At 35.3% G+C, this 13,764-nt stretch overlaps 1 protein-coding gene across 2 annotated transcripts in view; it reads right to left on the bottom strand.

Annotated features, from left to right (window-relative positions):
* Nucleotides 1-10,132: 10,132 nt before the first annotated feature.
* RtGEF (Rho-type guanine nucleotide exchange factor) overlaps nucleotides 10,133-13,764 on the bottom strand; it is an 89,540-nt gene continuing 85,908 nt past the window's right edge. For both annotated transcript variants that reach the window (XM_081768544.1, XM_081768545.1), the window contains exon 13: nucleotides 10,133-12,436. In XM_081768544.1, coding sequence (XP_081624670.1) covers nucleotides 12,265-12,436 — 172 coding nt within the window. In that variant the 3' untranslated portion in view covers nucleotides 10,133-12,264. The remainder of the gene's footprint in view (nucleotides 12,437-13,764) is intronic.

Below are 13,764 nucleotides of genomic sequence, written 5' to 3'. Positions count from 1 at the left end.
GCAGAGTACTAATATTGATTTTTAAAATATTTATGGATAACAGATTATACGTCAATAAAATTGTGAATTTTACGAAATCCCAGAATAGTCAAGCTAATTAATTCTATAATTAGTTCATCTTTCCTTTCTTCTATCATACGAAACAATAGTAATGAAGATCACGGCATTCGAACAGCGACCATCTTAAATCACAGATTCAAGAGAGAAAAGATTCATTGTAAAATTGCACCATCCTTTTATTTTTAAAAAACGAAAATACATATTCCATTCTTGAATAATTCCTATCAGAAAGAATTTGTTTTCGTCATTAGTATTTGTGCATATTTTCAAGTAAATAGTATGCATGAGGAGAATCTCAAAAGTAAGTTTACAAGATATATTTGGCAATGTATTAGTTGTACATAAATCAATGCACATTGTGTATTACAGTCAACAGTCTATTTTTCGACATAGTCGCCACGACGATTGAAGCATCTGTCTAACCCTAAGACAAGCTTGTCGATGCTACTTCCGTAAAATGTGGGGTTCTGACTCTTGAGTCAGCATTACACCGCAGTTCTGACATCGTCGTCACTTTCAATATTGTGCTCTCTAAGATATTCTTTTAAGGCAGGAAAGAGATTATAATCACTGGGATCAAGGGCTAATGTTCCACTGTCCCGCCGAAACTATCGCATCAGTGTTTGAGTGCCAGTGGCAGTGTGTGGCCGAGCATTATTGTGCAGTAGTACACCCCTTGACATCAATCCAGAACACTTCTGGCGAATGGCAGCTCATAAATTTTAATGTTCTTCCATTGACATCTGCATTAGTTGTTAGTCCCTTCTTCAAGAAATCGACCAGTAACATATTTTTCTGATCCCAGAAGATAATAACCACCAGTTTGCCAGCTGACTTACGATCTTGAATTTCTTGCTGCGTGGGGAACATGGATGCTTCCACTCCATGCTTACCTTTATTGTTTTTGAGGTATAATGGTGAATCCAGATCTGGTCTTGACGCTTAACCAACTCCTGGCCCCCCAACAACATATTGCTACAAGAATGACATGTCACAAGCCATTTTCTCTGCTCTGTCGTCTTCAGGAAGGTTTCGTGGCATCCATTGGGATACATTTTGTGAAATCCAACTTCACTAATGTAGCTAACTGTTCCAATTAATGCTTAGGCTTGCGATAATGATTCTCCTGTTCTCCAAGATTTCGTGCTCCACGCGTATTTTATTATCTGCCGTGCCAACTCTTGTGGATCTGCCACACCGCGCACACTATTATCTCCCCGCTTCGAAATTAGTTGCACCATTTTGCCATACACTGACGACTTATCATGCTTTCTGCATAGATGTTCATCAACTGATAATGAATCTCCATGAGAAATCTAATGACAGTACGTACTTTCTGTTTGGATCATTGCTCTAGTCGACTCTGTATGACGCTACTACCTGAAACAATAGAAACATTTTGCTATAGTTACATATGCTGTATAACATCAAAGTCATACGAGGGCATTTGAAAAATAAATAACCAGGCAGTGATGAAGATGTCTAAAACAGCGGAGCAACACTGACTAAGCAGTCAGGACTCCACATTTTACGAAAGTGGCATCTACAAGCTCGTCTTACGGTTAGACAAATGCCTCAATCGTTTTTCCAACTATGTTGACAAATAAAGTGCTGACTTTGACATATATACAATATAAAATATAACTATTGCCAAATATGCCTTATAAGCTTACTTTTGGAACGTTTCTCGTGTGTGTGTATATATATAGTCATTGTCAAAAGTTGGTATCAATTTACGGACTGTCTTGTCAAGTTCATTTTACAAGAGCTCGATGGATAGCAAATGCCCCCACTTGTGAAAGACGTTTTTATCCGTTATTCCATTAATTGGGACTAAATTATCAACTTGGTAGACTGTAAAGAATCCCCAAACAGCAGCGGTACTTTCTCCGTGCCTTGCTGTAGGTGCACGGTAGAGATGAAAGCGCTCTTCGGGACGATGACAGACAAACTTCTAGCATTCGAAGGCGAAAAGTTGGAATTTAGATTCGTCGGCCCAGTACCCTCTTCCATTGTTCGTCGTTCCAATCTTTATTTTATTTTTTGCCCCAAGAGTATCTTTTTTGTTTTCTCTGCTTGAATGAACGGTTTCTTTACCTTAACCCTACCCCCAAATCCATAAATCTGAGGCGCTGGATCACCGTCCTATTTGATACCGATTGGAAATGGCTTTTCCATACTTGGTACTTTCGAAGTGTTAACGTATATTCTGTTCCGTTTTTCCAGTGAACTTGTCCTTACGAGAAGTTATTTTGGACAGCGTTTGGAGAGCGTTTCCGTGTAATATTTACACCACTTTGTGACTTATTTTCCAATAGGCCGACGCACTGCCCCGCCCGATCACTGAGCGATTTTTCTCAGAGAAGGACACTCTTCTCTCAAATTAACCACTTAAACACGTGCTTCGACTCTTAGTTAACTGTTTCTCTTCCGCGTTTTATAGTATTTGCCTATTCTTCACACTATTCAACTGGTTCACGAATGAAAACAGCAAGATCGCATATTACAGATTTACATCCAATTTTGCCTATATTACGATACGATTCAATACCGCATACACCCCCAACTGTTCGTTGCAGTAGAGACAACTACTGACAATGGTTCATACACACACCACTAGGTGTCATTGAAACGATGCATCATCAAAGAAAGCGTGACGTTACTTGTCTGTTTATTAGTTATGTTTATTGCCAAGCAACTTTCTTCCATAAATTTGTGTCGATGTCAAGACGACCATCAATTTTCGTATCCTTATATAAACAACATTGTTTATGTTCAAAAACGTGATTTTGTATGGACACAGTCTCTTTTATTTGTAAAATTCTGAAAAATTAACAGTGTGTTCAATTTTTTGCTAACTACTGTATATACACGAGGCACATGTCACAAAAAAGGCTAATATATTTTTTAAAAATAAGAAAATAATAGAAGAAATATATTGTGGTTGATATACAAGTACATACCTTGACTATTTTTCGACGTATTCACCATGAATTTCCAGACATTTCTGGTAGCGTGGCACAAGCTTCCGTATATCCTCTATAAAAACCTGCCAACTGAGATTGCAGCCAGTCCAGAACTGATGTCTTCAGCACTTTAATGTCGTTGAAACGCTTTGATGCAAGCCACTTTTTTCAGGACAAGAAAAATAAAAATTGCTGAGGGCAAGGTACGGGCTGTAAGGAGGAGTATTAATAGTTCCCATCGAATTCTTTGAATTATTTCAACAGCACAAGCAGCTCTGGTGGGCGGGCGTTGTCATTGATCAGAAGAATTCCATAGCATAGCATTCCTCTCCACCGATTTTGTATGGCATGTTGCAGATTATTTAGTGTTTGGAAATATATATATATGCTGTAATTGTTCGTCCTGGTTCCAAGAATTCCACATGAATCACATTCTTTTCATCTCAAAACACGATTGCCATCATTTCGTGAATTGATTTGTTTGTTTGAATTCCTTCGCTTTAGGAAAACCAAAGTGCCGCCATTGCATTGCCTGTTGCTTTGACTTCCCAGTGGCGTATGATCCAGTTTCATCATCCGTTACTATGTTAGAAAAACTCACCCCTGCCCTCCCCCAAGCAGCCTAAAAAATCACACAGCAGCTGTCATTGTTTTTATCAGCATTTTTAGTACCCACCTCTCACATAGTTTGTGATAGAACAGCTTGTCAGTCACAATTCTATGCATTGTTTTCGCAGACACTTCTCGAAACTCTTTGGTGAGTTCAGTTAATTGAACCAGTGATTGGATTGCACTATCTCGTGAAGGCGTTCCCCTAGATCGTTCGTCTGAACACGAGACATTCCTCTACACTCATTCCATGAACATTTGAACGTCCTTCCCGAAACTTTCTGCACCATTGCCTGATCTTCCCTTCATGCATTACTGTCAGTCCGTAAATGGCACATAATTCCCGATGGATGTCGGCTACATTCTGTCCTTCGGCGTTCAGAAACCGTATGACAGATCTCAGTTCACATTTGACGGGATTTTGTATTACGACTCCCATTTCACCTTACTGCTACTCGCACGTACCCAACTCTAGTCGGACGACTATTTCTGTTGCAAGCAGAATACTAGAGCATGCTCCTGCGTATTCTTAACTTGATCAGTATTGCCAACCCTACATAAATAATATCGTCCATTTTTTTTACATGCAACTCATTTCATAAAAATAATATATTCACATTTTATTTTACTTTTGTTTGTTTGTTTAAGACTACCTCGAAACATTACTAAGCTTTTGAATTTTTCTAAATCCCAAACTGTTTATCAGGAATTAATTTACAGCTGTAGAAAGTAAGTCCCTAGGTTGTTTCGAGATCTTACAAATGCTGCTTAAAATATATTGGCATTGCAGTATATAGGTTTTGGAGTCATTGGATGTGACAAAATAACTATTTACAATAAGTGACTTGTTTGTCATACGGTACATATCAAGGCAATGATAATCCAATTCATCCCACACCTGGTTTACGTATCTTCATTGAAACTTGTCACGCTCTTGTGATACATGTTTTCATGTCACACACATCAAGAAGTAGAAAATGAGCAATTTAGTTGTACCTTTCACTTGTGTGCTGTAGGCTGAAGACAACCGATGATTAACGAAAGTGGATGATTCTGCAAAAAATGGTGGAATGAGAATGTGGAAGAATACTAGAGGACCTCGAGAAAACCCATGAACACGATGTTCATCACAAATTTAAGATAGTCTGGGATCGAGCCTGAAATTCTTCACACTGGAAGTGAGCGCTCTACCACAGCCACCGCGTCTCCCATCAAAAAGTAGAGAAACAAAACTAAAACAAACAATAAAAGACAACTACTAATTACTGCGGTATATTAATGTAGATTTAGGTAAAAGATAATGTGTTCTAATTTGTGATAGCTGATTGTATATTAAAAAATAAAATGACAACAATTAATAATAACTGTGTTAGTTCTAAAACGTCATCAGTTACTATTCCTCGAAATATTCAGTCTAATTACTGTCAATAGCTGATCGTAAAACCCAAGTCGTCTTTCACCATAGAATACTAATGGTTCATAAATACTAATTCTTAAAAGAAAAATGGTCTTCTTCTAGCGTGGACACGAAAATCATGCAGTACAATTACTCTCAATAAAATCAGAAAATGTTGGTAATAACAGAAGAGTCATTACAATAATCGAGAATAATTAGTTAAAAAGGAACTTTATTAAAGATATAGTTTTCAATACATATATTTATTACAGTCTCAAATTTTCTTTTAGTTGAAAAATGCCTTGCAAAAGCAAGGATATTAAATATTAAAATCCGGAAGAACATACACATATTTAATATTTAGAACTAATATTCTTCACAATTAGCACTTGCTACAAGTTATTATAAAGGAAGTAAAAATTTCCATAAGACTATTCTTATCTCAGTAAATGGTTCTTTTCGTTTTCGGTATCGACAGTAAACTTCAACTACAAATCACGCAAGAATCATGTGAAGTCAAAAATATATATATAACAAATAACATTTTTTTAAAATTATGAAATGTTGAATACAAGATATAATCACAAAAAAATAAAATTTTTTAAACACTGTGATTTTGATATATTCTCCCCTTTTCACTGCCTAATCCTGTTTAGCACATATAATAAGGCACACTAAAAAGAATTCATATAACAATTAAATTTTTATTAAATAATTAACAGCCTTCGTGGCATCCTTCTTAGTTGTTTTCTCCAATCACTTACTGAAATACATATATACAGTACACAGCAAAAATGAGGTGTTAAAACAACACAAAAGTGACACTTATGAGTTAACTTGACAACAAGGACATCACCTTCCGAGCATATCAAAAATAACAAGTAATTGCCAGTGAGAATTTCTATTGGATTTTATTGCTTGCTATAAGCAAACCTTTACGCAGATATTTGGCATTTATGCCCACGTAAAGAGTAACGTACTGTTTTCTGTAATAGTCATAGAACTAGTTTTGTAAGCCCATGAATTGACAACAGTTACATGAGAAACAGTTTTGCCATCTGTTGTTCTTATGTTTTTTTTATGTACTAGGATATAAGAACAACAGATAGCAGCACTGCTCTTCATGTAACTGTTGTCAGACAATTCATAGGCTTATAAGACTATTTTCATGACCGATTACAACAAAACATATTATGTTATTCATTACTTGGCATAAATGTCAAATATACTGCGTAAAGCTTTGCTCACTGCAAACAGTAAAATTCAAGTCGAGTTCTCACTGACAATTACTACTTACTTCTGATATGCTCGTTAGGGTATGTTTTTGGTGTTAAATTAACACACAAGTAACACGCTAAAGTAGTAGTCATTTTGTATGATTTTAACACTTCATTTTTTCCTGTGTACTGACAAGCAAATAAGACATCATTACACCAGTTTTTTTTTTTTTTCTAACTGTAATTTAAAAAAATCGAAACACCACAATGTTTTAAAACTTCTGGAAAAGCATTTAGTCTCGATTTTATAAGTATAAGGATTTTTTTAAACAAATATCCAAGAGATTGAACATGAAATGAAAAGAAATCTTTAGTTTAACGTGTCATAGTATGCCCTGTAAGTTAAGTAGACTGATAACAAATGAGAAAGAACTCCGACAAAATTAAGAACACGATACTGTCCATCACAAACTCATACAGCCTCAGATCGACCAGGGTTATTAATAGTAACGGAGCGGAAAGGCGTAAATGGGTTCTCGTGGGTTTCGGTTTCGCAAGCAATTTTCTCGATAAAACGATTCCGGGTACGGAGCAGAGAGATCTTCTGATGAAAACAGTTTCGGACTCGGTGCCGCAACAAATTTTCTGAGAAGATCGGTTCCGACCCGGAACCATAATTGTTTATCAGCGAAAATCAGTTTTGATTCTGGAATTGGAGTGAAAGTGTAATACCAGACAAAAGAGAAATAGGTTTAGGAATAAAACCGCTGAAAGTAGTTTCCTTGAATTGCCATTTCACAGTTGCTCAACATCGTTTGCAGCTTGTAACGATGTTTACTTATGTAATGTAACGATCTTGAACTAATGATGTTTGGAAATAATGTCAAAATATATTGTAGTTCTCTTTCCGAAGCACATTGGATTAAAAAGTTTATTCAATTTCCAGTCCTGAAACCCAAAATATTTTTGGTTCTGTTACATTAACAACCCTGATACGAACGCTTCGTACTAGAACTGGACATTGCAAGTATGTACCAATCTCTGATTCTTATTACTGGGATCCTAGACTCACTGGGCATTAACTTAAATGCTTCTCTGTATTATAAAATGACTTCGCTTCCCTTGGAAGATTCTGAGTTTTAAAAAAAAAAAAATCTCAATTCTACAACGGTTTCATATGAGTTATTATTTTCCCATTTGCAAACCATCAAGTAAGTCAAAATGTATACATGTAGTCTTAAAACGTAGTCAGGGGAGAAAACAACTAGATCGATGCCTATAACGAACTTCGGTGAACAAAATTAACATCTACTACATTACAAAAAAATCATTCGTGAAATAAACTACCGACCAGTTTGAATCAATTTTAAAAATTATGCCATAATAATCGTATACATAAATTCCTTCATTTGTAGCTTGCACCTCTTTAAATTAGTTATTACAACTACTAAGAGATTAGAAAAAAATCACCAAATGGAACTTGTTACAACTAACAAGCATCATAAAGGAAAACAACTACCAGATTAACGATAAAAAATATTTTCTCCTGCAACATACTTTCTATCAACAAATAATACCTAGATTCCTCAAAGCCTCACGTAAGAAAGGAGTGGTAATTCTCTCAGTTGTTACATTCTACTGTCTTTTATACGTGTTACTTTTAATATAGAAATTAAAGAAAAATGCACCAACTAGAATATATATATGGCATTGAGTAATGTATCCTTTGCAAGACATAAAATAAACAGCGATGTATGCAATGTGTGCTGTTCTGAGTTCAATTAAATGTTGTGTGATAGAAAGCTGATCAGTTTAAATCCGACCACTGGTGTCACCTTAAGTTTTACCAGAAACATTAAATTAGCATGTTTATTATGTGGTGTCTCATTTAACAGCTGCCGGAGTATCATGTTGATACTTGTGAAATGTGATCCAAAATGAACTATTGCTGGGAAGGCTTTATCATGAATCCTTTCCACACACATTTTTCGTAAATCGGACTCTGAAACTGTGTCGGGAAAATGCTTAATCATCGGAGTGGCAACAGGCAAACACAAATGGGGCTATGCAGAAATAGGATTCTACCGAAACTGCACCCTAAAGAGTTTCATGGAATTCGTCGGCTGGCAGACCAGGATAACCCACCACTCCACGTGACAGGGCGCAGTCCACCGTCAGCCATAACCTCATCACTGCCACAAGCTGTACTAAAGGCACTTCAGGTGAGGTTGCTGCAATGGATGAAACCTACTTTTATTTCACGTAATGGTATTATTCGGGCAATTATATACTGGGACACCTCTGGCAAGTGGATGTACTGGCTTTTACCACCACTGCCGAGCAAGTTTCCCGCAGGGAATAGTGATTTTCGCTGGATACGGTTACTAAGGGAAATTACAAGTACATAAGGTAAGCACAAACGTCAAGATGAATGCTCTCTACTTTCACAAATCCATCATGTCATCAATGTATCCTCATTTATACGGAACCGACAAAAACTAGAAGTGGATTCACATGGCCGAAGCGTCCACCGGTTTTATCATGACATGAAACACGAAACGGTAATCTGTATTATTCCCTTTCGTTCCTGTAATCAACCCAATAGATTTCTGCACATTTGGGCTGTTAAAACGATTTCTACAACATCGCTCTCACTGTCCTTAGGGAAACCTGCAGATACGAATGGGATGGAATTTCTATCGCTGTGCTCCAATGTAGTTTGCTGCTAGAAGTTTCGATGTTGGGCGAAATCCATAAAGCTGGTGTCCGACACAACACACCCGGTGGCACGGCTTTTCACTGGGAAGTATGCTCTGAAAATTGGTCAGATATTATTCGATCAACCTTCTGTATAACGCAATGATGTAAACATAGAATTAAGGTGTGGTTAAAAGGTTGGAGCAGTTATTATCTTCTAAAAGCAACAATACAACAAAGTTAGTGGTAAGAGACTCCACTCCCCTCTACTTTCTAAACAAATTGATCATTATATACAGATAAATATATTTTTGATATACACGCAAAGAAATATATTTTATTTCACCTTTGTCTTGAATCTTACAATAATTATCCTTCAAACAAATTATAAGAAAATCAATTCACTATATAAATGGACTTCTATACATAAAACTCTCTCTCCATACCACTTTGACGAAATTGATCCCTATTTTAGTAACTCAATATTGATAAAATCTGATAATATATCAAAATCTATAAAATATAGATGTGAAATCGATTCATTTTTCTGCTAAAATCTCGAAAATTCAAATAAGTAATGTTCAACGCAATAAGAACAATCATGTACATTAGAAAAATGTAATATAACATTAATCGAGTTGCAACTTCAAGCAGAAAAATTCACGATACACTTGTATTGAAATTTAACACATAAACAGTTTAAATTAAAATGGAAGACAGAAATTGATTCTTGGTACAGTCCGCAGCAAAAAACCTGCAACATGAGCATGTAAGTTTATTGTGAAACGACGAAGTCTTTTGCTCCAAAGGTTTCTCCTGGCGTGATTCGTGCCACTTAGACGTTATGTTGATTCCCTGGGCTGTTAGGCGTAGTTTTACAATAAACTTACATGCTCATGTTTCAGGTTTTTTGCTGCGGACTGTACACAAAAGCAAGAAAACATACATTACAATTCTTAACTTTACTTAAAAGTGGTCTTTTATCTCCTCTTTTTCTTCGTAACATACCGTCATAATTGATTTAATAATTCAGAATAAAATCCGCAACCCATACTTTGACAATCTGCGCCCTGAAAGTATCCTGAGTCTTTAACCTATTGGCGTCATATTTAATTGCCCTCTGTCAGCATCGAAATCAGATTTGAATGTTTTAGGGGAGTCCCCACTGCATCAATATTTTAAAAAAAAATCATTAAAAAATAAATAAATAAAAATAAACTAACAGATATTTTTGCTAAAACATTTAAGTTGATCTTATATTTTTTCCTTTGTGCGGTACCTTTTAAAACATTGTGGCAAGTGTAGAGCAATACTGAGCTGCTTTTATGCATAATGCTTAGTCTCCTACAACATCTTAGAGAACATTGGTGCCATATACTCTAACGTAAAACATAGGTCATCAAATTTAGGCAGTAAACCTTTGACCCACGCGTCTCATCTATAAGAGAAAATGAACCCAAGAGATTTGTGTTAAACATTTCAGCGCGACCTCAGCTCGTCAAGATTCCACTGGGTTAAACAGCTGATAGTAAATGTGTTAAAAGCTGTCGGAAGTCCAAAGAACAAATATAAGTTAACTTACAAAGAGTTCTTGGAACCAATGCCTAAGACGAAGGGGTGTCAGGACATTATCGTGACCTGATGATATGGGTAACTTACGTTGTTTTGCAGTGGCATTTCTGCAACGTTTTTTTGATTCATTTCTTTCTAAGCATTTTCATTTTAATGATTTATATTAATTACTGCAAATGGCAGGACACGATAAACAGGCAATGCTGTTCGTGGTTTACGTATTAAATGTCACACATTTTCTCTTAACACGCACACCTTGAAATAATTTTATTTCATATATGAGATTAAACTATAAATACACATTACAGATAAAGATTATTTTGCCTTCAAAGGGAGGAACTTTTAAACATTAACTTCAATTTACATATCTAATATTACAACAACTGAATTCAAGATGGGAATTCAATATAATGACTGATGTTTTGTCATTGCTTGCCCTTTTCTCCGCCTTTTCCCCCACGACTTGATGATTATCCGTTAATAATTAAAAACCTTACGATTATTTGTTAGTGTTTCTACTGTGCGATATTTGAGATTATATATCAGGGTGTCTATTGGTCACGAATGTCACGAAAAAGTCACGAAATCAGAAAACGGTCATGAAAGTCACGAAATTTAGCTTTTGGGTCACGATTTTTTTTTTTTTTTTTTTTTTTTTTTAACTGTACAAATGTAAGTATAGATTGGAAAATTTTGTTCTATAAAACGTCAAAATTCACCATCAAAAATGTCTATGGCCGGCTTTAGACGCTACCAAATCGCAAGCAAAGTACGTTTCTATCGCATGGATGAAATTTCGGCCTAATTCGCACCTAAATTCGCTCTTGAAAATGTTAGGAAATTTTATGATTTGGTAAAGAAAAGGTCGCGAAAAAGTCACGAAATTTCATTTTGGAATTTTAGTAGACACTCTGTATATAACTGGAACAACTATAGGAAAAACTGGAAAAGCCGAAGAGAATCTCACATATATATTTAGGGACTGAATTTAGGTTACTGAACAATTACTTCTAAAAAAATATACGATGTCAAATGACAAGACAGTCTTTGTTAATAATAAATTATTAATTACTTTAATGTACGCACTGTACATTTCCAACATTCTAATAATTAATTTTTATTTAAAAATTGTTTTAGGCTGATATAAAGACTAGATTTGCACGGATATCCGTTTATTTTTATTATTTTAGAAGTGTCACGTATGTACTATTGTATCTGTATTTGTCTACAGTTTCTAAACTATTTCCAATCTGTAAAGCAGTTCCCTGTACCACAGAACAATAATTTCAATTGTTTTGAAATAGAATTATTACCTTACAACCTGACATGTTGAATATTTTGTAGTAAACAAGACATCTCATATAAGTTAAGTAAGACAAATATATCACAAAGCAAATTACCTGTCCTTATAAACAAAAGTTCTGAGGAAAAATATAAATATGTATATCGGATCATATAGCTCCATTATACCATCATTATCAATCTGTACTCCCATACAATCCATAGTAGGCAATTGAATGTAACTTTTTATAAACAATCACTGGAATGTAAACAAACCAACCAAGCAACACTAACAAAAATAACCGGGAAGCTATGCACGAAACATCGGGTTTAACATGACTTGATTCTTCACGTTTCATATACAGCAAACGGGAAGTAAGAAAATATGTTAATAAGAACTTACAAACATATACCTGGGGAGAACTCAAACAGGTACACAAGAACATGAAAAGTAGTAAGTGTAAAGCTATTCGGTCCACTGAATGTCATCCCTCCCAGCCAGAAGTTGAGCACGAACGACGTTTTGAAGATGGCGTCTTGCTTTAACTTCATCTTCCAACTGTGTTGAAATCTGCTGCATTTTGACTTGTAGATCTTTCACTTGGTCTTTTAAAGCATACACAGTATCCACCAAACTTCTGCAAAAGATAATCGCAAGTTATATTTCGTTTCTATTTAACAGGTTATTTCTACGCAAAATCGTATTTTTAAACGGGTAAGGAAGTGTCGTAGAAGGTGCATTATATTTAAAGAAAAAAAGGAATAACTATTTTGCATGTATTAATACCGATGTAAAAGTGTTTCTGAAACAATATTTAGTCTCAGTAGTGTAGATAGGGAATTGATTATAATTGTAAACAGGTTAATGGGTTGGCAAGGGTGGCGTGAATAGATGCTAGAAATAGAAGAAGAGAAACAGAATTGTGAATCGGATGTTATTATGTATAGAATATATTGTTATAACTTGGGAATAACGAATGTTACAGAATATTGTGCTGATTATGAAGTATTAATGATTATCCAATATAGAAGTGGATCTGATGTTGAAGTAAGGAATTACAGAAGTCTAAGGATGTGAATATTGAGTTGTGATCAACGATTTTGTAAGAGTAATACGATATATTTAGGTTGATGGCGGTAGAGTTACATGTATAAGGCATCAGAGTTTTTGATACCTTTTGGCGGAACAAGTGTACGTATTGGTTGTAGAATTAATTCTACTGGTATTTGCAATTCCCTACTGTGATCTCTATTTTATGTAGTAGAAAAAGGAGTTATTTCACGGATATAGTAAATGAAGTATAATTTTCTGAAGATTTTAATTCAGTGGTATAAAGTATGATTCACAAAATGAACGTACTACGAACCTATGCATATACTATCAGTTACGTATTAAAAGTGATCGGTGGAACAGACTTTTTGTCACCCACTACGTGTGCATAGTAGTATATAGGGTGTTAATATAGTGGGAAGATTAAGTGGAAAATAGAGTTCGGCAGAATATTACAAGTTCAAGGTGGCAATATCTAAATATAATCCCATCTGTCTGTAGTTCGATCAAATCCCGAACGCATAGAGCTACAAAGCTTTTTATATAATGTTAATAGATATCTTCGCATAAAGAGTGAAATAATGTATGACTGGACCGCAACTCGAAGCGGGTCTCCGGCTTGCTGTGCCGATACGTTAACTACTACGCTATTCAGTCCGCTTTCTGAACAGCTATACAGTATATCACTCTTTAAGTCGGTACTCAACGCACATTTTTATACGTCATATGACTGATCATTTCTTAAAACCACAAGGAAACAGAAAAGGTAAACATGGTAGAAGTAACAGAGAAAACAATGTTCACCGGAATATGGATACTTCGGTTGTAATGAGTTTTTGGAAAAAGTTACAAAAATATTTTGAAATCCTATGACTTATAACTACATCTAAAAGAATATTTCCACTGCTCATTTTG

The sequence above is a fragment of the Thermobia domestica genome, chromosome 8 (genome assembly GCF_964235325.1).
Source record: "Thermobia domestica chromosome 8, izTheDome1.hap1.1, whole genome shotgun sequence".
In the NCBI taxonomy this organism is placed as follows: domain Eukaryota; kingdom Metazoa; phylum Arthropoda; class Insecta; order Zygentoma; family Lepismatidae; genus Thermobia; species Thermobia domestica.
Note: the sequence above shows the minus strand (reverse complement) of the source record. Positions and strands in the feature narration are given on the sequence as shown.